The 27,962-nt window shown below is 38.0% G+C and overlaps 1 protein-coding gene across 5 annotated transcripts; it reads left to right on the top strand.

Annotated features, from left to right (window-relative positions):
- Positions 1–67: 67 nt before the first annotated feature.
- Positions 68–27,899, top strand: LOC149044232 (A disintegrin and metalloproteinase with thrombospondin motifs 12-like). Of its 5 annotated transcripts, none has more exons than XM_089209881.1 (25): positions 68–262; positions 8,423–8,490; positions 9,018–9,046; positions 9,413–9,479; positions 9,820–10,124; positions 10,644–10,797; positions 11,450–11,610; positions 11,947–12,039; positions 12,442–12,566; positions 13,407–13,423; positions 13,585–13,696; positions 14,020–14,151; positions 14,562–14,718; positions 15,144–15,242; positions 16,452–16,594; positions 17,396–17,459; positions 20,251–20,335; positions 20,688–20,809; positions 21,559–21,682; positions 22,221–22,310; positions 22,863–23,023; positions 24,495–24,633; positions 25,221–25,338; positions 25,726–25,936; positions 26,838–27,899. In XM_089209881.1, the coding sequence occupies exons 2-25, from the start codon at positions 8,424–8,426 to the stop codon at positions 27,138–27,140; spliced, it is 3,078 nt and encodes a 1,025-aa protein (XP_089066007.1). In that variant the 5' UTR covers positions 68–262; position 8,423; the 3' UTR covers positions 27,141–27,899. The 5 variants fall into 5 exon arrangements, with proteins under 5 accessions (XP_089066007.1, XP_089066011.1, XP_089066010.1 ...); XM_089209885.1 differs by lacking the exon at positions 26,838–27,899 and adding an exon at positions 26,677–26,760; XM_089209882.1 differs by lacking the exon at positions 68–262 and adding an exon at positions 3,903–4,268.
- Positions 27,900–27,962: the final 63 nt, after the last annotated feature.

Below are 27,962 nucleotides of genomic sequence, written 5' to 3'. Positions count from 1 at the left end.
TTAACGGTAATGCCTGCCATCATGAAAAGTCACGCATCACCTTCAAAGTGTTGCGTCACAAACGTTCGTGACCTGAAACCGATGTGTCGAAACAAGTTTTGTCACGCTCACGTAAGCTAAATTGTTAATCGATGAAGTCGGCTTTTATTTCACTGTACTGCGGCAAGAAAAAAACTGAGAAACACTTACTGTAGCCAGAGTTTTTACCAGTGTTGGCAATCGCTACAGAGCTCGCTAGTATTCAAGTGGAAAAAGCTACAAGGTAAATCAAAACGATTTGTGATATTGTTTTCAGTGTTATGACATGACCGTGTTCAAATGTCAATGTGTTGGTGTTGCGATTCTTTGTTGCTTTAAATATAGGCTACTACTGATTCCAACAGTACTATAGAACACTTAAGTTTATTGCGTAAATTTGTATTGCTTGGATACCACACCACGACTATTTTAGTTACATTTCAATTCGTTTGCCTGCTGGGGACAACTTCGTATTCAGGAATGAAGACGAAATTTGCAAATGCATTTACAGTTGCAGCCAGTTGCAACCGTTTCAAAACTTACGAAACCTTGCTAGATTTCAATTCTGCCACATTGACTTACTCTACAGTAGCAGAGAATAAAACTTAGATGCATGTATTGGTCAATGCAACTGGAGTATTTCCGGTGAACTTGGATGAATACTACAGATCATTACAGGCAGTGATGTTTTGAGTCACTGCACCCAATGTATGATGATTGATGTCGATAAAAATTTAACCTACCGTGAAGAAAAAAGCCCAGATGGAAATTTGAAGTCTCTGGGTAATATAGTACAATGTTACCTATGTTTAGAAAATGTAGTTTAATTCGAGGGAGATGCAATTTTGATTTTCTCCAGCTGGATTAAAACGAAACATTTTCATGTTTCATCTTAGAGTTTATGCTAACCATTCTTCTCATGTGACAAAATCGAGACTCACTCAAAAAGGTAAGGCTTACGATTGTGACGTGAGGTTTAATATAGGAAATCGACTCAATCCGATTGATTGACGGGCACGAAGGGTTTCATCTTTTGTTATTCTTTATAAACCACAAAATTCCTTCATGTAAAGGGAAAACTAGCCTTTATTAAATAAAGAATAAATTAAATAAATTTGCAATGCTTTTGAGCCTGATCTGTTTTGAAAACTTTATTTCTTGTATGTTTTTATCTCAAACAACAACGTTGTTAATTATAATTTAATTCTTCTCTGTCGTTCGACACGGTTCAAGCTCATTGCACCGTCTAATAAACGTTCGATCCTTTCCAACAGGAACAGTACAGATAATTCTCACAAAGATTTTAGAATTTACACGAGCTTCTTCTGTTTGTTTTCCATTTGACTACGCTATTATGGGGCTTAAGATATGAAGCTGGTGTTTGCATAAGGTGTGCTCCGCAAAATAACCTGTAATTAAACTGAGTCGGTAAGTATGCAAATGTTAACTTTGCTGTAGGATACGCAAATGTAAATTTTTCAAGGATTTTTTTCCTGCTCCTAAATTTTCGCATTTCATCTCTGTTGAAGAAAATGAGAAAACACAAGGGGATCAAAGAAAATCGGTATATGAAACTTTCTCGTGGTTTCCAATACTTTCTTCTAAGCTCTTCCGCCAGCAAAAGTGCTCTGAAACCGCAGCCAGTCAATCAAGTTGAATTTTCCATTTAATTTAACTCTTAAGAGTCTTCTTTAAGAAAATTGACGAATTTCGATTACCCATTGGCGCCTTTTAACAGTTAAATTGAGAATCGTCACGAAACATTCTCAGCAACTCACGAACACTGTGGTATCAGGATTCTGGAGAATGCAGTCAGCTGTATTGATATCTACTCCATGGAAACTAATCAAAATAAAAGTAAGACAGAAGTCTGTTTTAAAAATGAGTGGCCAAATTCCTCTTGTTAGTGAGATTCCGTTACTTGCCCTTAAGTCCAATTCAGGGTATTGGTGTCCCAACTTCCTTCCTTCCAACAAACCATTGAGGGGAAACTGAGTTATCTATAAGACAGGCGCTTTGCCTTGGTGTAATGTTTGTTTCAACTTAGTTTCGTCTTTGTTAAGTTCTTAGACAAACAATTTACATTCGAATACAGCACTCTGCCGGTCTCTTTAGAAGATCATGTTTTTGTTCACAATGGGTTGTCCTCAAGGTCTTCCTATTTCTACTTTATTCTATACCTGGAATTCCTTCGCGAATTCAAATATCTTTCGAGTAAATAATATGCTCAAGACGGTATTGTTCGGACAAGCCACGAAAGCAAGGCAAGCTCTTTTAACTAGCTTTGCAATTAACAGGTGTTACTCTGTTGTCATTCTTCGTAATCACCTAAAACCCGACGGATTTAAAAGTTATATTATTGATGAAAGATTAACTATATGGAATTCTGGATGCGTTACATCACGATCCTTGATAAAAATTCAAAATTATTGTCTGCTTTGACCTCAAAGAGAATTGAAGCGGAAGATTTAGCAAGATTTACGGTGCCCATCATTAGTATTCAAATGTTTCCCAACAGGAGGCTTATAAATTATGGGAACCAAGAACATGTTGACTTTGCAAAAACTTGCTGTGTCTGCTTTGTCTCTAGATTATTAATTCTGAGGCTTCAGTTTTGAAAGTGGTATTTCAACAAGGTTTGAAAGGACCATGATTAATTAAGGAAAAATAATTGGACTAACCAGACACTTGTGCAAATATTGACTTGGTCAAATTACAAAAGCAAAATTATTTAAGGCTAGGGTAACATCACCACTGTCCATATTTCAATAGCAATCCGTTTATGAAGTAACTAGGAACGGAATAAGGGATTTTACGCAATCTGTCTTGCTCTCCCTTCCTAGCTTTTCTTGCTATTAATTTATCATGCAGATTGCAGACAAAAAGCGCCCTGTCAGTCAAATTGAAGTCCATTTCGTATCAGCTGGTTAAACTCTTGTGAGAAGTGACGCTAATTAACAAATTTCGAACATCCATCACCGCAAGACGTAAGAATTCTTGAGCATTTGTATTTGCCAAATCGCCGTTGACAGTAATTATGTAGCAGACTCAGCAAAAGCAATGCATTAGTCCCTGGTGCAAACACAAATTCAAATTACACAAGTTGGTCAGCTGCATTATTTACTACCCCTTTTTCATCTTTAGCCGTCTCAGAACTTGAAGTACGGAAAAAAATCGTTGTAACTTAAAGGTAAAGGATAATTATGTCCGAGTCGGACGCATGCTTTTAGTAAAGTCGTTAATCATTACTTAAACGTTGTCTTTTGTTTCAGTAAAATGTTTTCCCTTTTTGGGCTAGTGTTTATCTAAAAAACTGTTGACAGAAGCCCTAAGTGGGAAAAAAATTAAGTAAATAAAAATCTGCATCAAAAATGCTCCCTGCTTACTTATGTAGACGGACGTGTTTACCACCGGCTACTCTTTTATTCCTTGTGTAGCATTTTCCAAGAGCTTATGTCTTGTGCTATTTACTGAGCTGAACTGCAATTCAACCAACGTGCCCGCCTGTCCTTTTCATTGCGCTTAAATTATACTTTTTATTTGGCGAATAGCGCGTGACAGCTGTCGAAGGCAAGCTGGTATGCAAAGCCTTCTTTTAGACTTTGGCTGGATTTAATGACAAACTTTAACACTAGCTTTTAAGAGTAATCGTAGATTCAGTGACATTTATCAAGCATTTGTTACTTTCCTCCGTTTCAATTTGAATGAAGCCAGTTCAGAGTCTCTTTTTAGTTCAATTTGACTACATTGGGAGGTTTTAAATCTCTCCAGGAGCTGGTTGAATGGTATTTTATTTTGATGTTGGAAATAAAAAAAAATGCCTTTTTTATGCCTGCGACAAGTAGTTATGTCATAGCCTTGAGGAATAATTAACAACTTAGTTTGTCTGAGCAAAACACTATGGCGATAAACAAAAGAGCGAAGAATGGAAGGAAAGAGTCCTTTCTAATTTCTTTCGATGGTAAGAACTTCTTCGGTGTTCCACCATTCTCGGTATTGCGTGAGACGTGCTTATAGTCAGCAATTTTTATTTTCCAATCGCCTCAGGGGCTAATTAGTTAAAGGTGTATACAACAGACGAGACACAATTCAGTAGAGTCTCCAGAATATTGCTGCAACCGGAAAGTAGTTACATGCTCAGAAGACCATTCAAGTTGTTGAACGTTTGAACATTTCGTGTGCTTCTTTCTCTTCGTGCCGACTCTAATCTGAGGACTATATTTACAGATCATTCGTGGTATCAGGGCCAGGTAATATCTTTGAAAGTGCCTTCATGATTGACAATTATAGTTCTTGAAAATGGAAGGATGCTGGAATCTTGGCATACCCTTGTGATTCCCAACGCGGTGTCAATTCTTGCGCAACTCCTTGTCTGAAATTCATAACTTACCTACATGTTGTACACACTTTATCCTTCACTTTAAGGATCTTATTGACTTTTTATATCCTATATGCCGAACAGCTCAAGACTTGTATCAATGAAAATTTGGCCACAGCGGTTTTTTTTTTTTTTTTTGGTTGTTTGTTTTTTTGTCTCCGTTAAGGCACGTCCGCGTAAAATTCCCTGCAATATCTTAAGGAAGACTTTGCAGCAAAGAAAGTCACTAGACGGCATAAGCCAACTTTGAAACAAAGATGGCTCACGGTGGAAGCGCTCGTTTTCCTCCGCTTTGGCCTGGATTCGATTCCCTAAACCGTTGATGCATTGATGCGAGTGTACTGAATTTGTTGGTTGTTCTCTGCATTGTTTCGAGGGTTTCCCTACCTCCTTAAAAACCATCACTTCAAATTTCGATTCAACCTGGAAAAGAAAATACTAAAACCCATCCCGTGCAAATTCCAAAGTAAAACTTTGGTTTGTTCATTTCATGTAATATGTAAATTTTCCTTTGACGCATACGCTCGCCCCTGGGTACTGTTCTCCTTCTTGCCCTTGTCACTTCGATTTTTGTGCATCGAAACCTTTTTGGCTACTGATGTTTCAGACCATGATTTATTCAAAATGGCTACCGCGTCAGTGAAAAGATTTCATACCACAATTATGCATGTTATATTTGAAAGTCCGCAGAGATATTTTTATAAATCTTTAACCACGTAACTTGAGATTTTCATTCATATTAACAAGCTAAAGGATAAGAAATGACATTATTTTCCTATTTGCCAAGTTGTGATTTTGACTGATGGATTCGCTTCAAGTGTTTTCTACTGATATCATCTATATTATCGCTTTTGCATGTCCGTTAGTAGAACTTGTGAGTTGTAGCGGTTAAATCTTCGATTATATTTCTATTTTGGAAGATAGTATTGGCAAATTAACATAAGTTGTCTTTTATTAATTTTAATTCTGTCTGAAAACAGGATTTTTTGAATTGATAAACTCTAGTTAAGATCAGAAGCTTTCACTGCAAAGAATCCGAAGAAAAGAACAGCAAAATATGCCCCGAAAGAGAAGTGTTTCCTTTAGTCCGAAAAGTATTTCAGTTTGACGCTAGCGCTGTTCAGGCCAATCATATTCCAAATAACGTGGAAAACGCTGGCATTTAAATTTCTTCGTGCGCGAAAATGAGAATGTCTGATTCCATTGCCATGTCAGAAAGGTAGGAGATTTGAGCCCATACTAATCTTTCACCAAAACTATTTTTATAAATGTATCACGAGTCAAGCCTCAATACCAGTGAATAGTGGTATTTCAATGTTGTTCTAAATATTTTCTACTTAAGATGTACTGTCAATATTACTTCAGTAGACTCAAAGTCTCCACGAAATGTAGTTGTGGGAAATAGGTAAAACATCGTTCTTGATAATACAAGTGCATCGCTAAAGCTCTTGCTACTATGGTGGTTTGTCATGAACATAGATAGTAAGTTCGAATTACTCGTTGAAGTTAAAATTACCTTCAGTTAAAGTTGTATCAAGGTCATTTCGCACGAGCTAGTTGTGATCTCCTTAGTCATGTCAGGTAGTTAAATTTGCTTCTTTTCGGGTACCTCGACCGAATATTTTGTTGCTAAAATTGATCCAGAGTGCAACAGCAGTTGCACAGCAATACCAGCTTATGTTTCGAAAGACCTCAAGTAACCTGTAACCAAGTAACTCTAACCAAGTTAAAAATTTACTTGAATTTAGCGGCTTCTATTTCCTTCGAGTGAGCAGGCTTATTCAACAATTTGACTGATCATAAGTTTGCTGAACAATGTGTTGTTATTATAATATATTCTTATTAATCAGATCAGGGAGATTAACGGTTGAATAGCAGCGCCCAATTTTCACTCAGCTCTGTCTTACCCCAACTGTCATATCTGTTGTTGTTCATTTTGTATTTGTTTAATTATCATCTTGTATCATCATTTTGTGGCATGTTCTTGTGGCAGGTCCTTTGCTATGAATTCTCAAAAAAGTTAAACAGTGAGCAAAAGGTTTTCACTCGAGTTCCTTGTTGCAATCCTGAACGAAATACGACAAAAATTAGCATAACGTTGCTTATTGTGACTAAGAAATGAGATTCAGTCTTTTTACTAATGAATATTTTTTCTAATGAACCCTCAAAAATGTGGTGAACTGCAAGCGATATTTCGACAATATTGCGTGAGTTACATTTTAAGGTCAGGATTAAAGCCAACCTTAGACAAACCGCGCTGCTGACCGTCAAGTTTTGATAGACATCTTGACCTGAAATTTCTTCAGACACGGACAACAATACGAAGCGAAATTATCTCACAGAGAACATAACTCGGCCTCCTTTTGAATTCTCACCGCGCCAGGATACGTCAGGATATCGTCTTGTTTCAAGCCACCGTTATACTTTTTGAACCAAAACATTCACGTTTAATAGTGCCCCCTGGAAAAACGTTATGTGGCAAAAGATAAACAGATGCAGTGAACTCAACTCAAGGATAACGGAGAAAGTTCGACTGCCTCAGACGAGCGTTCCATATCATCGTCATGATTGTTATGGTTACGGTAACCTTAAATTTAATTACCGCTGTCAGAGAATAGAACTTTAACATCTTAATTTAAATTCAAATTTTTGAATTTAATCCAGCTTTCGACGTGCTGAAGGGTATTTAGACGAACGTTCTTGAGCTCAACATGTTAGGTGATGTGTTATCTTATCGAGTTCTAGTCTGCACAAATATGGCGCAATGAGGCTTGAACATGAAACATAATACGAAGGATACAAAAAATATATATTTGATGGTTGATACGCGCAAATTAAGTAAAGGAAAATGAAATTATTAAAATGCTGGCCTTAAAATTATTGTGGTAAATTAGGTTCCTTTGATAGTGGGTCTGCATTTTCATCGGTGTCCACATTTGTCTGAATACTGGTGTGGCAAGATGCCAAAGTTTTTCTTTGTTAGGCAGGTTAAGCGCCCAGGATGTAGAAAGACTGAGGGCCTTGCTGGCTGAAAATACTAACGGAATTGTACAGTTTTTACCATTTTCAGTACCTTCAGATATGCATTCACAGTTAAAAAAGTTAGCATTTATTTTCCTGTAGACTTGTCTTTTTGCGTAGTCATTGGTGCATAACAATAGTGCTTCACAACAAATGGCAGCGCATAATTTATTTCTCTCAGATCATTATTTTCTATCTTCGTAGGAATAATGAACAATGCAAAGTGCAGCCTAATTCGAAAAACTTGAACTTCATACTCATCTATCCTCTTAAAACTCGGAGTTGGTCAATGTTCATTAATGCAAGCTAAACGATCTGATAATTTTGGTAGAAATGAGTTATTCATGAATAGCAATGCAGTGGGAGGAAGTGGCCTGTAATATTTGGCAACTCAAAAGTCTCCCAAACTTCGCCCTTTGTATTTTTTTCGCAGTTTTCTTTACAATGAACCTTCCAAAGGTACTATTTCAAATTAAATAAAGCAAATGTATCCGGACTAAATGCGACGAAACAAGTAATTCGCACTTCATTGAACACGTAACCAAAAGAAGCAAATTTAATTATGGCTTTCATTGTTCTAGTATGTTGTAGGAATTTGCAAGTCTCAGCTTGATCAGTTTTCTGGTATTTCATCATCATTTTTTAATTCAGAGAGAAAAGCACGAAATTAAAAAAAAAAACCTAGAAAATGCGTGGTGAAATGGATTTAAAATACACTCGACTATTTTAAGTTTTGCTCATGATAGCTTCGGTGACGCAATGCGACAGTTGACAAGATTAACAAATCCAATCAAAGTGGTCAGCATTTTAGCATTTCCCTGCCTTAGAAGTTTATTGCACAGTCACCTATTTCTGATGTTTGACATTTCCGTTCGGCCATCATTGACACATCTTACGAGCTAGTAATGGATAATTTATTTGTACACTGCACAAGTTGCCTGTGTATGTAAAAGTATGTGAGTTTAGCTCACTTGTATTTGCTATCCTTTCTATTTGCCTTCTTAGAATGTACAGAATGCGCTGTCCATCGTCCAATTGGCTTTTCCTGGTTTTTGTGATGCTTCTATCCATTGGTAAGGCACTTCTACAGCACTTTCTTTAAATTTAACCCGTATTTTATTGAAAAAGCAACGATACTTTATGCCCTGCATTCAACGCCTTTACTTTGCTTTCAGTGTAGAGTAAGAAAAACCTTTCTAAGCTCACGATAGGGCACACTGTAGAATCAAAATAAAATCAAGAGGATAAATCAACAAGTTTTAGTTTCTGTAATACCCTGGGTGTAGGAACATTTTTGTAACAAAACTCGTTATCTCCGAAATCAGCAGGCCTTTGACTGTCACTCTTACCAAATGGAAGCTACCCGAAGAATTTACCAGACAAAGACGTTTGGGAAGATTTCAAACAAAGTCGTGGCATACGTTTGCAAAACAATTCGCAGTTTCAAATAAAAATAAGAGAGTAATTCAAGGGTTTACGCTCTGGATAAGACATTTTGACTAAGGATTAATATAGGTTATTTATAAACTCATTAATCGGTATAGCTTCTTTTTAGAATGGTTGATTTACTTGATTTTGTTTACCAATCTTTCTTACTTAGACGCTGTCCTAGCAAGGAAATCTGAACAAGTAAGTCATATTTTTCCTCGGAAAAATGTTTCAATGGCAGTTGAATTTCAATGCTCATACCTTGGTTGGAAAAAAATTTCCAAACTACTCGTTCAAATTTGCGAGGGGTTCGTATTTTTCAATGATTACTTGATGTTGCTTATGTTTTGTATGTAAGATGCGTTACGGAAATCGATTTCACTTTGGTTGTGCGATGAAGATATGATAGTGATAATTTATTGAGACTGTCACAAATATAGTGCAACTCACTTCAATCGAAATAAAAATTTTTGCGAGACATCAATTTATTCGAGTTGTACAAAGGGGGTGCATCTCATGATCGGCTTGAAGCGTTTGTGTATTTATCTTCCTTGATTCTTTCCTTAGAATGTCCACCTTCACATGACCAAGAGAGAAATAGAGCATTACTTTGGTGTCAAGGATCATACAAAAAGTAAGACAAAAAAGTTCCTTTTTGCATGTTTGATAATTTTGAGCTATTTTTGCGATATTTTGAGCAGTGAAAAGAAGGTTAGTGCAGTCGTAAGCCCATTTAAGGTGTTGCTCATGGAGATCGTAACTGACAGCGCCCCCGAAGGTGGAGAGAGAAATAAAGCTTCTTTCCTAAAAACGTAATTAACTAAAGCCAGCCGAGTTTTGAACACGGACATTTCGACCTGGAGCCCAACGTACTACCTGTTAAGGCAACGCGTCTTCCACATTCCAACTGACACTGGGTAAGCCCCGAAAGGCCTAGACCTCTAAGAACGTAAGTTTTTACCATCTTTTCACAGTTCCCGAATACGATATTAGCTCGCCACATCATACAGACGTTAATGGAAGGACTACGTCTCCCTTTCGCATCAGGAGAGATGTGGGTCATTCAGATATTTTACATTACGACGTGCATGCATTTGGTTCCAAATTACGGCTTAGATTGAAGCGAAATGGTAATCTCATGGCACCGAACTTAGTTATTGAGAGACATCACGGAGAGGGTATGGTAACGACTCAATCTGCACCCAAAAACAAATACTACTTGGGACAAGTTTTGTCCGATCCAGATTCCTTGGTGGCCTTGCGAGGTGACAGAAGCTTGGTAAGAGTTTTGTTACGTTTGATGGTATCTTGAGTTTTTCTCTAAACGTTTTTGCCAAGCGATAGAGAAAGAAACATGGTAAGTTTGACTTATGTAAAGTTTCTGAAAATGGTGCTCTCGCTCAGACACGCCTGTGTTTGCTACCGTGTTAATGATGTGCATGAAAAATGATGCGCTTCTAATTGGCTGAAAATTGGTGTATTCTCTTGTAACTCGAGTGCAAATAACAAATAACACGCGCACACTTTCAAAATTTCGTCTGTCTTGCCTTTCTAATATGTTTTTTTTTCCATGTAAATTATTGATAAAAAAAACATGATTTCTCCTGCAATTTGGTGTAAACAGCACTTGTAAATTTTTCAAAGACTATAAATTGTACTCACCCTATGGGCTTGTGCAATTTTGCTCTCTTTGAAAAATTTACTCGTGCTTATTAACACCGAATTACACTCAAAATCATCTCATTACGCATACAAATTTCTTGCTGGTACTTACATTATGTTAATTTTTTATCATTAGATGGGTATGATCAGGACTTCTCGAGAAACACTATTTATACAGCCACTCTCGCCACACTTGGCCAGGAGAGTAAGGAGAAATGCGTACTCTACGCCACACTTGATTTACAGAATTCCAACACAAGAAGCGGTTTCCTGTGAAATGCAGTCAACAGGTTCGTTCGTTTTGTAAAACGAGCAAATATTGGAATTAGTGATGCCACAGTAATGGCGCACGAGTAATTTGTTTTAGCTCCATTCGCGATATCCCATGTTGGTTGGTTCCCGCCCTAATGGTTCTTTTGTTTTCGGCCTTCCTCCACGATGATAAGCACTGCCAAGTTTAACTCGACTTGGGCACAAGACGCGAGGATCAATCTATGATAAATTCAGTTTACTTTTCAATATTTTTTCTCTCTGGCATTTCCACTGGCAATTCTTTATGTGATTTTGAAAGCACTAAACCTGCTTTCGGTAAAGTGCATTTGCAATGCTCCCCCTAGGTGTTTGTTGTCTTTCAGCAGCCATTCACTAGTAAGATGGCAAGGAGGTAGCTATGTATCAGGTTTTATCTCCAGAAAATCAGGGCATTTGGGGTTGTGAGGGCATAACCCATACTGGTCGATTATCTTGATTTGTGCCTATGGTCATTGTGTCCGTACTGACCACGAGAGGGAGATCTGTGTAACTCTCGTGATACTTAGCCAGGATTGTTGTCTGTATATCGCATTGTGTTTAGATGTACTTATTTGGCCTTTTCCCACAGACCACTAGATTCTTCATCAGTACTGAGACCTTTTCTTTACTTCTATTTTTCTTATTTTTCAGGAAAAGATCGTATCAAGAGATCTACACTTAATAGGAAGACTCGTGAAGTAAAAACAAATGGCTATAAGTTTCTTGAAGGAGCGTTAATTGTTCCTAAAAGCTACGAAGAGAAGTATGGAACAGATGAATTTGCCACAGTACTCCTCGCTATTGCCAACATGGTATGTGTGCTTGGGCATATTTACGACGAAACAATATTGATTTTGTCTTAATCAACGAGTTCTAAAATGGCTGGAAGCCAGACAAATATTCGCCGTATCAGCAGCTTTAGGAAAATGCCCGAAGGTTCTTTTTTTACATCAGGGAACAATTTTTTTTTCATTCTAAAGGTGTCCTCTTTGATATGCAGAGGTTCACTTCAGTAGGAGTTTCGCTTCAACGAAAGGGTGGTTATTTACTATCCTGAAAATTTGCGATGGAAGATAAATTTTAACTTATCTTACACCTTTTAAAAGGAAATTCCATCTTTATCAGAATTACATTTTTTCATTTGATAGGTTGCTGGTATGTATCAAGATCCCAGTATAGGAAAAATCAAGGTCTATTACGTGGTTACCAAGATTGTTGTTATGGAGTCAACAGTAAAGCTGGTAAGAAATACCAGAAAAGAAAAAGAACCAAGTTTGCTAAAGATACTGTAGTTTAGATTGGTCTGGTGAAAACAAACCAGAAGCCATTGATATTGAAAAAGATGATAAAAGTGAAAGGTCGGAGCAAATGCACGTGATTGGAGCCAAGAGTGCGTGTGTAAACGTTGGAGACCAAGGCATATTGTTTCTTGTTTAAAAAGCTTCGGACGTGAGCCGGGAAAAGTGGTTCTGGCAAACGTGTCAGCGAAAGAGAAAGAAAGAAAAATAAAAGTCTTGCACTTTTGAACTCTTGTTTCTGAGAAGTCCTATCGTGCCGCATCGAGTCTTTTTTTTTAAGAAAGGGAAAACCAATTGAAACAAGTTTAATTGCAGCTAAAAACTTTGTTTTCTTTTGCTATGTAGGCTAATTTCACTAAGATCGACAGCAATAGCAAGAAGCTGACACAGATGTTGAAATGGGCGGGACCTTCAACACTAAGAAGTAATAACGACCCGGATCACTATGACGTGTTCAGTTACGTGTCAAAGTACGTATTATCTTTAGATCCCCGGATGAATATCAAAATAATTTTCATTCGATGTCATGTTTGTCGCGCACAGCATTGGGTGGATAACCGAGAAAATAATACTTGGTCCGAAATCAAAGTGAGCTCACATAATGTTTCTTCTTATTACTGCTGAAATTATGACGTGAGCTTTTCCAGTTTGGGCTCTGTTTTGTTTGCAAAGGTTGCTACACGAACAAACATGCTCTTCCAGCTTGATTTCGAACGAAAATATATGATGTTACATCCGGGACTGTAACCCCTAAGATCTGAATAATGGTCCCCTTTCTAGTTGCTATACTTTTTCACCTAAGTAAACAAAAGATGAAAAGCACCCTCGAGCCGATGTATTTGTCCAATCCCATCGCCCCATTTTTTCCTGAATGATGTAAAGAGAGGAAGTTGCATTTGAAAAACCTTGATAGTGGTATTTTAAGTCTCTCGTGGGGTGTCAGACTCATCGGGAAAGGAGCAAACAGCATCGTATCCCCTTAAGGGTGAAAAATACTTTTGGTTGTTTTACGAGGCATTACGTAAACGTTTCAAAAAGGCACGGGGGAAAGTTTGCTTAGAGAGAGACAGATACCAGCCTACAATGTTAGAAAAACTCTACAATTAACTCGTTTTTGCACAGAAGATCAGACAGATAAACAGAGTACAACAGTTTAAACAGTTTTTTTTCGTCACCAAAAGGACTCTATCATGGAGCGTCTAATTCCGGTAGAGAATTATATTGTTTTATGTAACTAAGCAATTGTCTCCCTAGACTTGTGATGAAATTTTGTGAATTGACCATCTTACCGCTTTCTTCCCTTTTTGCAGTGAAATAAAAAGCGGAGGTAAGATGCTCTTTGCTGACTTGTGTAATCAGCTGAAAGATGCCAAGCTAGATGAAAGGCGTCGTTTTAGAAATTTTCAAATGTTTTTGGGTCATAAAGGTTCCAAGGAAGGTAAGAAGAATAAAGGGTCATTGAATATATCCTTCTATGTATATTTTTAGGTCTCGCCATTGCTAACCAGATCTGCTCCAAGGCAGGCGCAGGGAACGGTAACATCAACGCTGATGTTGGTCTTCAAACTGCACTTCACGTCGCACACGAGATAGGTCACAAGTAAGTGACGACGTTGCGTTGTTTGCATTACGCGCGATGTCAGTATTTGTCTTCGTCTTGTACGCTCTCCTATATCAGATTTGTTTGTTGCAAATTGGCCCGGGAAAAATAACCACCCGGATCAAATTTTAGATTGGAATATTTTAATAATATCGCGACGAGGTTTGTCGGAGGTTTCGTCTGTCGTAACTTGAAGTTAAGGTAGCACAATTAGCTGATGTATGGACAGTTTTGTCGTTGCATGTTTGTTTGAATGAGGTAAGAAATGCTTGTACCTTACCATCACATGAGAATTAAAGGCTTACCTTTCTCTGTTGTCGCAGCCTTTACCTTGATCATGATGGCGATGTAGGGTGTCCGCAGCATCAATACATTATGGAAGCTGTTTTACCGAGTGGTATCTATGCAGCAACCTGGTCAAATTGTTCGCGGAGGGTCCTTCAGGAATTCTTAGGGTGAGTGCCTTCTTGTGGAAAATCAGTTAGCGTTTCATAAACTTATGAAACAACTGAATATTCTCAATCGTATCTTGATTAAAATGATCTACATACTTTAGTAAATGCTGCTCAAAATTTATTTTCCAATATAATCTGTAAAACGATTACCAATTATGACTTTTATGCCTTTTTACACGTACCATAGAAATACTTTTTAGATTGATTTTAAATAGCATTTTACGTTATTACACTATATAATTATACCTTTTGTGATGTTAACACTCTAACGATAAGCTAGGAAACATTATGCGGTAGATGGGCTTTGTGTACTTTTACAGATCCAAATAATGAAAGTGTGGCATCTGTGAACTGCCCGCTAACATCTGCTAGGGTGATATCTTACCACTTTGTTCTTACTGTATTAACAGAGGCAGCAAGTCTTGGTGTTTAGATAACACACCCCTCGGCGATCTTCCAACCCTTAAACCTGAGTATCACGGCAAACTTCCCGGGGAAATCTTCGATGGAGACGCTCAGTGTGTCATGCAGTACGGCGCTGATTACGTATTGTCACCTCATCAAAAGGTGAGCTATGACTGAGAAAGGAAGTACCACAATGAATAGGTTCGGCGCGCAGCAAGCTATGGTTTATCTTATGCAGCTTTATCTTTGAACCAATGGGGAGCAAGTTGTTCTTGGATTTGAAATCGTTATGGCCACACTTAAAATATTGGATGGCGGATTTGGGAAATCAGTCATTCGTTTCACACAAGTCAGCCAAAGTATTTTCCACCATAGTGAGATTAGTTAAGCACCCAAGAAGAGATGGAAACTTTGAGATTACTGGTCCGCGGGGCCTACGCGTCTTAAGTTAAGGAGAGCCCTTGCGAAACATGCAATGAAGATGTCAGGCCATCAGACCTTTTCCCAAACAGATTAACATTTCACTCGATTTAAACTCATCGCCCTTTCTTTCAAAATAATTTCTACTTTAAATTTTTTTTTTTCAGGGAGTATGCGATAAGTTATATTGCTTTAATCCCAAAGGTGGAGTGCAATTGAGTCGACTAGCACCGATAGCTGATGGGGCACCCTGTGCAGAACGCAAGGTAAGAGCAAGGATGGTTATCCTGCGATAATCTTATGAGCGCCCGTAGGCGTTTATTATGGCTATTTTCTTCTGCTACGAGCGAAACTTCCATGAATACCGTCACGAAAACACGTACTTGTTATTAACATGTTTAAACGCTTTAGCACTTCCTGTTAACTTTAGAAAGGACTCCGTGAGAGTTTTGATTTAAGCAGAGGCAGTGAAACAAATTGCCGCGAGTATACAAAATAGCTGAACGGCATGAGTATACTTGCAATTATGCTGTTCATGTCGTGAGTTAGGTCCTCAAACTTGAAATAAATTTTACCACCTAAAACCCTAAAACTGACCTTTATTGCGATGAAAAAGCTCCGAAAAAAATTTTAAATGTTTCCTAGGCATGGAAACTTCAGAAACTTTCTGTCCAGCTTATAAGTTTACAGTGGTGAAGGAGTGGTAGAGGAATTCTGGTTACAGACTTCACGTTTTTCCCGTCCAAATTGAAGTATTCTTCAAAAGCACTTTTATAGTTAGTGCCTTCTAACTAGTTTGATCTTGCACATCGCTATTTTACGTAAGTTTTCTCTACAATTTCTTCTCGGGTTTTCAGTGCCATTACGTTCATACAGCGGGAAATTAATTTGTCTTTGCTCTTCTGACCAGCGTTTCATTCGGCTTCCAGCGCTTTCATTGATTTCTCGCGATTTTTTTTCATGGTTTTCATGAGAATCAGCGACTTTATCGCAAATTAAGAGCTAAGAATAAGTTTATCTTTATCTCTGACAAACTTCGCTCAGAATTATGTCATGGAGGCGACAAACAACACTTTCTATTGTTTCCCTGGCGTCACAAGCCACGCGGTATGTTGGAAGAACACGAGAAAAGTTTGTTACTGGAGGTTCCTGCAATCTGATTGACTCTCAGCAGTACGATCTAATCTCAAATCGTGCCCTTTTCATTTTTTGTTGAATAAGACATTTTGAAGGACAAAAATTTGAGCAATTCAATTGTAACATTTCAAAATTAGATGTTGTTATAGAAGCGGAAATTGGACTACATGTTCGGCCATTTTCATGCGCGTTTATTCGATTTTGAAATCGAGCGTACAATTCCAGACCAGATTAAACTTCTTGCAGCTCAGTTGCCGTAAAAAAAAACAAACCCTCTAAATCTCTAATGATTATTTCACTTTACCGGTCTTACTAAAGATTTTCTGTTACAATTGCAGTGGTGCATAAGCGGGAAATGTGTAGACAATGGCAAACCAAGAATTAATGGAGGTTGGAGCGCGTGGTCTCGTTACCACTCACCATGTACACGGCCATGTAACGGCGGAGTCACGTTCAGAACTCGAACTTGTACAAATCCTGAGTAAGTTTGAATAATAACAAATCTAAAACCGTATTTCCTGCAGCATTTGGGCCTTAGGATTATATAAGGCGTGTTCGTAATGATTTTTTTTCTACCGTTATTTTTGTTTGTTTCTTTTGGTTGAGTGTGTGTGTGTGTCTGTCAGTATAGGTTTTTGTAGCTTTAAGTTGTTGTCGTTGTCGTTCGTTTTTTGCATTTTTTGTTACAACTAGCGATTTTTAAGTTTCTTATATTTGCTTTAATCTTCTTCGTCATTAGCCATCCTTGTTCCTTCCTGGTGTATGATTTGTTTCTTTTTTATTTGTCTATCGCACTGAACTAATCTTTTGTGGTCTTCTTCAACTTTAAGGTAGCTACACACAGTGCAAAAACAGACAATTAAAATTCTATGACGTAGCGTCTTCGGCGGGTCTCTTCTGTGTACTCTTCGCTATACATTTCCTTTGGTATTGACCAGAGGAATTTTTTGACAATCAAAGCTTCTTAGCCACCATTTCCTTTATTCTCGTGATCTCCATAATAATTTAGCAGTATAACTATAAGAAGAAATTAATGGCTCATATCCAACAAGCGCAAGTGGAATAATTGTTTTAATTAAAACCCCCCAAAATATAGAAAATATAGATAAATCTTCGGAATTTACTTTATTGTTTCCTCTGAGATAATTGCTTAGCTCCGATTTAATTTTGAGCATGGCTTATTGGCTCATAACCCATGAGCGCTAAGCAGTTATCTAGTATATTTTCAATAAAATATCACCCGCAATCAGACATCTTCAACCGACTTTTTCTTACCTACCAGACCATCTAATGGTGGGGAATCCTGCGTTGGAGAAAGCAAGGAGTGGAAAATTTGTAACTCGCAGGTTAGTCCGGAAAATCGCCCACAAAAATACAATTTAATTTGGAATAAGAGCGTCTCTGCTTAAGTGTTGTAACAGTGATACCTTCGGATTATTCACTGGAGAAGTATCCTCAACTTGAATTTAATATTTATGTTTTGCTATTAAAAGGAATATATAAGATCATGACATTGATTGCGTTTTGCGATTCCAAAGAATTGGAACACAAAAATTGTATTCAAATATTAAAAAACTTTGAGCACGGATGCCGACATTTTGAATTTTGTTTATCACTCATGCAGGTTACCGTTGTCGTGGGCAAGTCTCAAACCTCTTTTGATATCTGTTTAAACAGTTTCAATTCACACAAATAAGCATTCTTGACTCAAGTTAGAAGTAATAATTTTTATTTCTTCGATACCAGCGTAACGTAGCAGGTCCTTTTGAACTGCGCGTTTTTTTTTTTTTTTTACGTTGGCTGCCGGGTTACTGAGTTGTTTTCAAAATGGTGGCATCCCTAGACAAAATTTTAGCACGTTTGCAGACAATTTTCGAATGAACGGTTAAGCGAATCTTAATATCTCAAACCGCGTAAGGAGTATATGTTCAAACTTTATATTAGCTGAGATAAATTTTTGATTGGGTCAGAACCATGTTTCTTCTTTAATCAAGCGAGAGAGAAGTATACTAGGCGAAGGAGTCTCCCAGACTGATACAGATGCAATCCCGATCATGTCGTTTTAAGACTCCACGTTGTTTAACAAAAAGATAAGCCTTGAATGCGCTCTGTTCTTTTGTAAAGCTCGCAGGAATCGGCTAAAGCACGAAAGAAGTGTGGGGAGAAACAAGAGACGTAGTTTCTCACTTCTTTGTTTTAAAAGAAAGAATCCGCTTACTTCCCCACGCATTACTCTATACTCTCTTATAAAATGTTCAGAGAAATGCGCCTGCCGTGATTGGTCAGAACGAGTTCATTATATTTCAATTAAGCACGCGCCTTAAGTCACACGAGTGCACTGTTGAGATATAATGCACGCAGTCTACGTCATTGGTACAAGCACGCGCAATTCACGATACATTTTATATAAGAAATAAAAAAACTTGTTCCTCCAGCATTGTTGAGTTATATAAGCACTTGAGAATTTTTAAGAACACTCGAGAAGTGCGAGAAGCACGAGCCGAAGGTGAGTGCTTCTCTGCACTTCTCTCGAGTTCTTAAAAATTCCCGTGTGCTTATATAACTCAACGATGCACTCGGCGCGTTTTTTATTTCTCTAATAAAGCACGTGACAATAAGCCAACCAGAATCCTTGTTAGAAGGGTTCAAATGATCTGATTGGTTGAACAAAACTAAAGCTGTCAAAAATTTTAAACTATCAAAGTTCACTATCTGCAGTAGTTTACAAACTGAAATAGTTCGGCACGTCGAATTCAAAACTGCCTGAAGCCTTTAAGTCTCTAAAACAGAATCTGAGAGTGAAATGTTCGGTGAAGTCTGGCCGAACTGAAGCTCGGAAAAAACACGCACGTTTTTTTAGCATGACAATTAGAAAATAAAATTTTTTTAAGAGGGGTGTTTTATGAATGAACGAAGACCGAATTTACAGGAATATGAAGACTGCTCGGGATGACAGCGCCTTAAAACTCGGCTGCTGTGATTGACGTGACCCTCTAACTCAACGCATCGGAAAAGATATAAGAGCAAGCTCTTATTTGTTCACTCTAGGGGCAGCCGATGCAAATTCTGAGACTTGCTTCACCGCGATGACCGGAGATTGCGATGATGAGCTAGCCCCATGGACTCAGCATGATCGCAGTCGCTCTGACACCGGCATGATTAATATGAATTTTAACAGTTATGCCAGTTTAGTTATACTTTTCATTATTCCTGTTTTGCTCTATTTTGTTTTTGACCACGAAACTATGTATACTACACGAGTGTTAACTTGTTTGATTTTTCTTACCGTACGTAAGATTGAAGAAAGCCTTGAAAACTCGGACTGTCCATTTCATTTTTTGGGGGGATTTTCGTCTCTGCTCACGTTACAATAACATCAATTACGGCGCTTGACAGGTTTATAAACCTTTGTTTGGTTCTTCTGTTACTATTTGCGGACTCGCTTGTTCCGAAATTACACTTTCAATTAACGAAAAAAACTTAGAGAGAAGTCCAGGAAATGGTCAGACATAGTATAATTTGGCAGATGGCGTGACAGCTTTAGCTCTCTCGCTCTATGTTCTATTTAACAAATAGATTCCAAGTTGCCGTGTGTCTGTTCAGTAATAGATCACAGAGGACGTCAAAATGTGGTAAGAACATCAGTGACATCAGCCACTTTTTTGTTCTTACCACATTTTGACGTCATCTGTGACCTATTACTGAACAGACGCACGGCAACTTGGAATCTATTTGTTTTATATAATAAAGAATTTTAAAAAAAGTTTTAATAGTGGCGTCATCTATACGTCTGTCCTCCAATAGATCATAAGTGAGAACCAATCAAAACGCGTGCATAACTGAGCTTATTATATAAACTCTGATAGAGCACGCTGATTTAACCAATAGCAGCGCGCATGATATCCGAACTTTATTATAGCGGTCTTTCGGAAATAATGTTTCATGGACTGCTTCTGGTTGGCAACCAAGGCTTGAATGCTTATAGTGGATAACAGAAAGACGCTGTATGAGATGTCCAGATGAGAGAAAACTATGATAAAGGATCTTTTGCTTTTAAATCATCGGGTGGTTCTCGAAAAATTTAATAGGATTGACTACGGGATCAGTAATTGATCCACTTTATCATTTTTCTTACAGGCCTGTCAAGAAGGAGCAAAAACATTTAGAGAGGAGCAGTGTTTAAGAAAGCAATCTGGCTCAGTTCCCTACTTTGTTTCAAGTTGTATGTGTGTGACTTTGACTGTATTTCACTTATATATTATGTGCAATTCAAGACCATATGTTTACGAAGCTTCAAGTAAAGTTCACTTACCATAAATTGTTACCTGTAATTTTCACCGAGAACTACGATTAGGAAGCTGGCAGCATGTTTTCAATTATCGCATCGAAGGTTTCCCTTGCTTATTCGAAGAATAACTTGCCTAATGAGTTAAAAATCATCAAACAAAATGTAATGGTAAGACAACTAAATACGATAATTTAACTAAGATACAACACTATTTTCGTTTTCAGGGAAGTTACATTTTTATTCATTTTTCATCTTCGTAATTCATTTATCTTATTTATTTTCTCAGCCCTTTGTGAATTATATTGTCGTGTCGGAAGCCTTGTGAGAGGCAAAGGTACCGTAGAAGACGGAACGCGTTGCAAGGCAGACAAAAACACTTATGATGTGTGTATTCAAGGAAAATGCCGAGTAAGTGACTTAAAATAATATTGCAAAAAAATTACCTGTATCTATTTTTTCTGGTTTGAAGATATCTGTTCACCAATTTCATCTGAGCGATTTATAGAAAGTTTGCGTAGCTACTATGGCTTACGAAAAAGTATTCTGATACCAACCTTACTTCGTCTTCAGAATTCTCAGAGAATATTACAATTTGCAACCCGCAAAACTGTTTTATCTTTATGGATTGCTAAGAATGGAGAACATTTTAAAAATCCTTAAACTCCCATGAGTGACCGAGACAGAATTTCTCCTTACAATATCAATACAATATCAAGCAGACAAGTGATGAGAATAAAAACAATTTTAACGAAGGGTAATTAGTGGATCCAGTACCAAATTCTCCAAATTAAAATCACAAGAACTATATGGCAGACAGTAAGGAGAATTAGTATTACGATCTTGGGAACTAAAGGGTTAAGTAGAATTGTGAATAAAGTTCTAAAAAAAAGCTAACAAACAAACAAACAAACTTCAGCTCCAAGGAATTATTTTCAAATCAAACCATATTTCCCAGTCGATAGTTTTCCTCTCTTCTCGTTACCCTTTCTTTTTATCGAAAACCTTTTGGCATTTTGATGAGAAAAACTTTGTGAGTCACTCCTGGAAGTGAATAATCTAAGATATGTTGAAAATTTGTAATATTTTTCACTCCGTCATGAATATGCATTTAAGGATGTCGGGTAATTATGGTTTTGAAATGTCACTTGACTAAATAGCCGGTTGGCTGTGATCACGTTCTGGACTCCAACGCAATGGTAGATCGCTGTGGCAAATGTGGCGGCGATGGGGACCAATGCTTCGTTATTTCTGGAAGTTATACGGCCTCTCACACTGTAAAAGGTACATTTCATAGCCCAGTAGGACAGTTCTTGTCGATTACGTCATAGTTATGCAAATAAAGGGACACTAAAGAGGAGTTAGGCGCCTTACTTTGCTGTGAAAGAGATGTGACTAATATTAGGTATGTGGCTTTGACGCCCGATTCACTTGCACGGATTCCGCTGCAAGCATCTCGTTCAAATTTTTAGGTGTGTTTTATAGGTGGAGTGGTTACCTGGTTTTATTGGTGGCCTTTTTCAATTTTGTAAGATAAAATATTATGCATAAGACGGTTATTTGACTGTACTAGTTTGATAAGTGTTGTATGTCTGCTTCGGTAATCTATGATTTCACTCGAGTTTGTTTTATTCTCTTTTTCCTTGCTCTTTGTTTTATTATTATTCTCTTATGTCTCAGAGCTTTAATATTTACGAGGCAAAGTTAAGATTTTTATCGCCTCTTTACCATTTGCCGAGAGTACACAACAGTGCATAAGAAACCTCAGTAAAATTACGAATGATTAGCGAGTAACACCTTTTTTCATTTTGTTTATTTCTAGGTCTTGAAAATGCAGATGTCGTTCAAAGACTTCTCATTGGTGCTTACGACGTTTCTTTCAAAATGAGGCAGTCATCACGTAATTACCTCGGTAAGAAATCGAGGGACTTAAAGTGAAACCAACGGTATAACTTAAGGAGGAAGTACGCTTCAGGAACCATATTTGTTGCTGTCATTAACAAAAAAAATGTACTTGAAATTACGCAGTCAGTGTGAGAATTTCATGCCTGTATACTTTGTAATGGCCGATGGAGCCTACTCGGCTTATCCTCTAAGTTTTACCTGATGTGTGCTGAGCGTTAGAACCCATATCAATTGGGTGTTGTTAAAGTAATTACGACCAATCAGGACAAAGGTAGACATCATCAGGGGCTGTTGGAATCGAAAGGTGAATCAATCGAACTGCCTGAAACACGAGAAAATCAGTGTAAACAAGTCACGATTGGTATCGGAATTGCATATGTTTCGCTAAGATAGTGTTACGAGTTTTCTGACCAATCACAAAGCAGAGCAAGCAAAACAGAAGAACACACCCTCTCCCTGAATTTTAACGATTTATCATATCAGGTGTTGCGAAGTAACAATTTGTAACTAATCATCAGGCTGTGAATACTGGTGGTGAAAGCGCTCGATTGCATTTCAGGGGTTCAAGCGGACAATGGAACATATTTAGTGGGCAACGTAAGTAAAAACGTCCAGGAAGTTTCTGTTGCTAACACAGTTATCCAGTATACCCGCAAGAAGTCAAAGTACAAAGTGATACTCACGATTCCAGGTCCTACAGATCAGATTCTTAAAGTAGTGGTAAGCATTTTTCTATTAGGTATTGTTGATAGTAAACTTATTAGTGACTTTATTTGTGCGTTTCCCATAAAAGTTTATTAAATAGAGAATAATACATGGGCACGTGTGGATATGGAAATTCTCTTCGAGTGTTTATCTCAGTAGCTCACGAGTGTGCGCTGTGAGAGAATGAGATGTCGAGTTGAACACAAGAAGAGAAATTTCGTATCCACGCGCGCCCATGTATTATTTTGTTTATCATATAAACACAAAAGTCCTTTGAGGCAAGAAAAGTCAACTTTATTAATGAATGAAAATAAAAAGGATCGACAATCACCGAGTAAAAATCGTAAAGTCCGTCGGCGCTAATGCTCAAAAAGAAAAACTGCATTGAAACACCACAAAAACAAACAATGGCCGTAATTTTCATTACACAAAATATCTCGGCTATTGACTCGGTCCTTACCGATAGAAGAATTCTTTCAGGTAAACGGTCAAAATCGGCTTGTGGCAAATCTTCCAGTTCTTGATTTTCGTTTTCAGCCGCGAGAAACCACTAAATACGTAACTTTCAGTTTTTCTTTCGGTATTTTGGTTTTCTTCCCCCTCTAGGAAAGATTGAACATCACTGTTCGTAAAAGATACGGATTTTTAAGTGTTTAGGAGCCATAATCCGAAAAAATTCCGACAAAAGACCTTGGATTGTGAATGGTGAAGGCTTTTCCGTTCATTTATCAACCTGACCAAGTGGCGCGAAAGGCGAGTGACGTGTCAGCAGCTGATTGGCGATATCAAACACACGTGAAAAATTACGACATTTTTCACGTGTGCTGTTACGGCTTTTCTCAGGCTGGTAATCCCTGTATAATACCGCAGTTTATATGATAAATAGAGAATAATAAATGGCGCGCGTAGATATGGAATTTTTCTTCGAGTGTTCAACTTGGTAGCTCACGAGTAAGTGCAGCCAAAATCGGTTTGTGGCATATGCAGGCTTGTCTTTACACATATCATTTCTACGCCATTATTTCCCACTTTAAATCATGTTTCACGTCCCTGAAAGCAATGTGGTTTTTTTTTGCATGGATGTGCACCCTTTTCCTACGAGCGTTTCGTGTCTCGTATATTCCCTCAGCATTTGGCAATTTTTTTGCCTCGTGTTATCTTCGCGTTTTAATTTTTGCCGTCTTATTTGTTGGTATTTTTTTACCAAATTCGTTTTCGTCTTCCTTATGAATTTCCCTCTTCTTCACATGCGTATTAAAGATAAGTTAAATTGAACGCCGAATAAACGTAATTGATTAAAGCGGGCCCATGCCTCTTCAATAGTATATTTGTCCTGTGTAAATCAAAGTGGCTGTGCATATTTTAATACTTGTAACAGATAGTATGGGGGGGGGGGGGAGGGGGAGAGTGGTTATTTGTCGGACATTCCGACAGGTTACTTTGTCAACTTATGATTTCAAACTGTCCTTCGTTCCTTTATTTTCAGTATGTTTATGTCCAAGGTGGAAATCCAGGAGTAGACTTTGACTTTAAAAGGGTCGTTCAACCTTCCGACACACCGCCTGAGAATAAATTTGAATGGGTGACATCCACGTGGTCCGCCTGTTCCACAACGTGTGGCCAAGGTACAAACTCTTGAACTAGACGCATGCGCGTTTCTTCTCTCTTACGCACATGTTTCTGTTGGTCTTACTAAGGCCGGGCAAACCGTTTGATTTTTCATAATCAAGGTATACATTGAAATAGCCGAAAGTACTTACTGCTATTACGAGTAACTGAACGTTTAGCTGTAATTTTTTTAAGATGTGAATTTAAGTGTGCTTATTTGAGCTCGGCAACATAGAAGGCGATATTGATAATTTAGCTGATGGCGATACCCTCAACATAGAAGGTATTACCATGAATCCAGAAAATCTTACGACGTACATTTGAAAGAGCCTTTTTTCTAAATTCAGGTAGTGCCAGAGAATCTGGTCACCCCCCATCACCGGGTAAATTCGACTTTAAGTTTAAATTTTCTTTTTTTTTTTAACACTGGGCTGGTGTGTTCTAAGAAGTGAATTGAACAGGAACTATCAACATGTTGGAGAGGGTCAATGTAAAATATGGTGAAACCCACAGGCAGATACTTACCTTTTCGATTATCTACCTTCTCATATCCCACCCTTGCTGGTGGAGTCATGACGGTATTGGTTTGCGTTTTCACTCGCAGGTGTTCGTACACGCTCAGCGAGATGTATTCGGTCAGATGACAAAACACCCGCCAGCGATGAAGCCTGTGGAGCAAAAATTACAAGTGAATCATGCCAGGTCAAGGACTGTCCATCGGAGTAAGAGCAATGCATTTCTTTGACAATCGATTACTGAGTTAAATACATAGCTTATGGTCTACTTCTCACTAACGTGAGTTTGGGTTGAGTCTAACTTTTGGCTAACGCTTTCAGAGGCGTTCTTCAATGGATGATAGAGGGTGCTGTTGCACGGCATCTATACATTTTCTGAGTAGAAGGTATTTTGGGAGTCTGCTCAGTATTACATCGATCAGAATCGATCAGAGATATAAATTTTGAATACGTAGATCGTTCCGTTGCCGTGAATAATCCATTGCGATAGATTAACCTGCAGTCGTTCGGCTTTTGACGTAGAAAGAGAAGTCTGAGCGCCGCGGTCTTGTGTTTTTATTGACAATATAAGTAACTCGAGAATTTTGCTTTCAGATGGCACACCACTGATTGGTCAACATGTTCCAGATCATGTGGCAATGGGTTGCAGACACGCGATGTCATCTGCCGTAAGAAGATCAACCCTACAGATTATGGACCAAGCACAAACTGTCCCGCTGACCAAAAACCCAGCATTTCTGAGAAGGTTCAATATTGTAACAGCATCGATTGCCTGGCTGATTGGGACACTCAAGAGGGGCTACTGGTAAGTACCCCCTATTTTTAGAGGGTCTTTCAATCGATGATTTTCAATTTTGTGCATCAGGAAGTGAGTTATTATGACGGTGACGTCAAGTTAAAAGGCATCCTGAAAATGAACGTTTATTTCTCCTAAGAGCAACAAGAGTAGCTCTATGTGTTGAACTTCTCTAACGTCACCAGAACTCCCTCTCAGCATAATATGTCAATGGAACGTCAAGTACAAACGTGAACGATTTTCCTTAGGGGTTCCTAACCTCAGACTCGGAAAAATTTTGCGATTTTCTCTTCTTATTTTGCTCAAATTGTTTGAAAGTGTACAAAGTTTTAATGCAAGGACGTGGAGAGCTATTGCTTTTTAGATATTTGTATTCCGCTGCGTTCTCGTTTCACTTTTAGGGTGTTCTGAAAGTCTTGTAAAGACCCATTACTGTCTTGCTTCAATACTGTCAGCTAGCAGTCAGTTGCTGCAAAATTATGAATGAGGAGCAGTTTGTAACATTCCTTCATACATTTTGTGAGAAGTTTATTTCCTGACAACAATTCTAGTCAATCCAAATTGATCGCATATGACTTAAGCGTACAACAGTGGGGGCTTTTCGTAATAGTTAGATGACTTTGGAAGGTGTTAGTTTGAGGTCTCAGTGTCCGCTGGACCAGGGTTGAGTTTGCCTCTTCTTTCTTCCCCTTTCATCGATTCACGGTTACTCTCATGTTTTTTTCTGTTGGTCTGCCTTGTTTCCTTAGTGTAGGGTGAAGGCAATCCCAGAATCACTTGCTCCAGCCTCAACCTCAACAAGGTTAAATTTTCGTTAAGCTTCCATTTTTCACTTTGGCCGAATGGTTTCTCCCCTCGCTATAACACTCACTCTTACCAAACGGCCTCTATCTTTCCTCTAACTTTACAGAAAGACAAATGCGGGGAGCCAATTGATCCAGCGACGCTCTCTTGTTACCGATTGGATCACTTTGGCCAAAAAGCCATGGTTCCGAATCTTTTATGTAGGTACAGAGCCAAGCCGACACGTCTCCCATGTACAACTACATCAAGCCCCACGGAACAAGGCAAGGAACATACCGCAGCCCCCACAGACCCCACAGCCTCCGTCGACAAAAACGGTTCACAATCATATCGACATCAAAATGCAATATTTACCAGCGTATTGGTTCCTGTGCTTCAGATTTTGCTGGAGTATTATAATTTGGGATAAGTGACATTTAGTGACGTCTGTCCTTGTAGGAACTTTGATTTTACATTGTTAGAGGTCCCTTTTGTTACATGCCAAATGGCTCTCTCTTCTCGGGAGTGGGAAAGGATGCTCTGGTACATATGAAATGATTTAAAGTGCGACAATACGACCAAATCAGCTTCTTCTTAGTGTTCAATCAATGCGAATGTCCTCAAATATATTTTAACAAATTTGCATGGAAACTTTACCTTGGGTGTCTACTAGCATCTCAGCTAAAATGAACAGTCTACAACAAAATTATTTCCTGAAATGATCTTTAAAATAAAGGTTTTGCCGGGATAATAAAGCTACTAGGTCTCAACGAGAGTTAAACTAAGTTTCAGTATAACAACTTTTAGTAAAAAAAACCGTTTTAGTATAATAACTTTTATCTAGTTTTTAAAGCAGGACGACTGATGTCAAGGGACAACCCTCTCTGATTCGGATTGAGGAAAAATAATGGCTTATTATTTAGGGTGTGTATGACTGACTTTCACTATTTGATAGTTGATGCAAACTGCGATAGGACGATTATTTCAAAATGAAGTATGCTGAAATATAATTAGCCTAGAGGTCATTTTAAAAACCATGTTTATTATAAAATACAATGACCACACAAGTTTTTATTTGATCGCAATAATATTCTTTAATTATAAAAAAATGTAATTTAGATTATTTTGTATAAGCAATGTTAGAATAGATAGGATGCGAATTGAAATAAAGACAGTCGTTGGCTAGAAATCATGTTTATGTCCTTGATTTCCATCATAATGATCTGAGCCAGGCCTAACTTATGCTGAGTTC

Source organism: Pocillopora damicornis, chromosome 6 (assembly GCF_964200805.1).
Source record: "Pocillopora damicornis chromosome 6, jaPocDami1.2, whole genome shotgun sequence".
Taxonomy (NCBI): Eukaryota; Metazoa; Cnidaria; class Anthozoa; order Scleractinia; family Pocilloporidae; genus Pocillopora; species Pocillopora damicornis.
This window is presented reverse-complemented; position numbering and strand designations above follow the sequence as displayed.

What these genes read in the sequence shown, in the direction of transcription:
- LOC149044232 (XM_089209881.1), top strand. Translation starts at nt 8,424, where the DNA reads ATGTACAGAATGCGCTGTCCATCGTCCAATTGGCTTTTCCTGGTTTTT. An exon ending in GCACACGAGATAGGTCACAA is followed by an intron (nt 13,697 to 14,019) that starts GTAAGTGACGAC and finishes CTGTTGTCGCAG; the next exon opens with CCTTTACCTTGATCATGATG. An exon ending in TTCCACAACGTGTGGCCAAG is followed by an intron (nt 24,634 to 25,220) that starts GTACAAACTCTT and finishes TTTCACTCGCAG; the next exon opens with GTGTTCGTACACGCTCAGCG.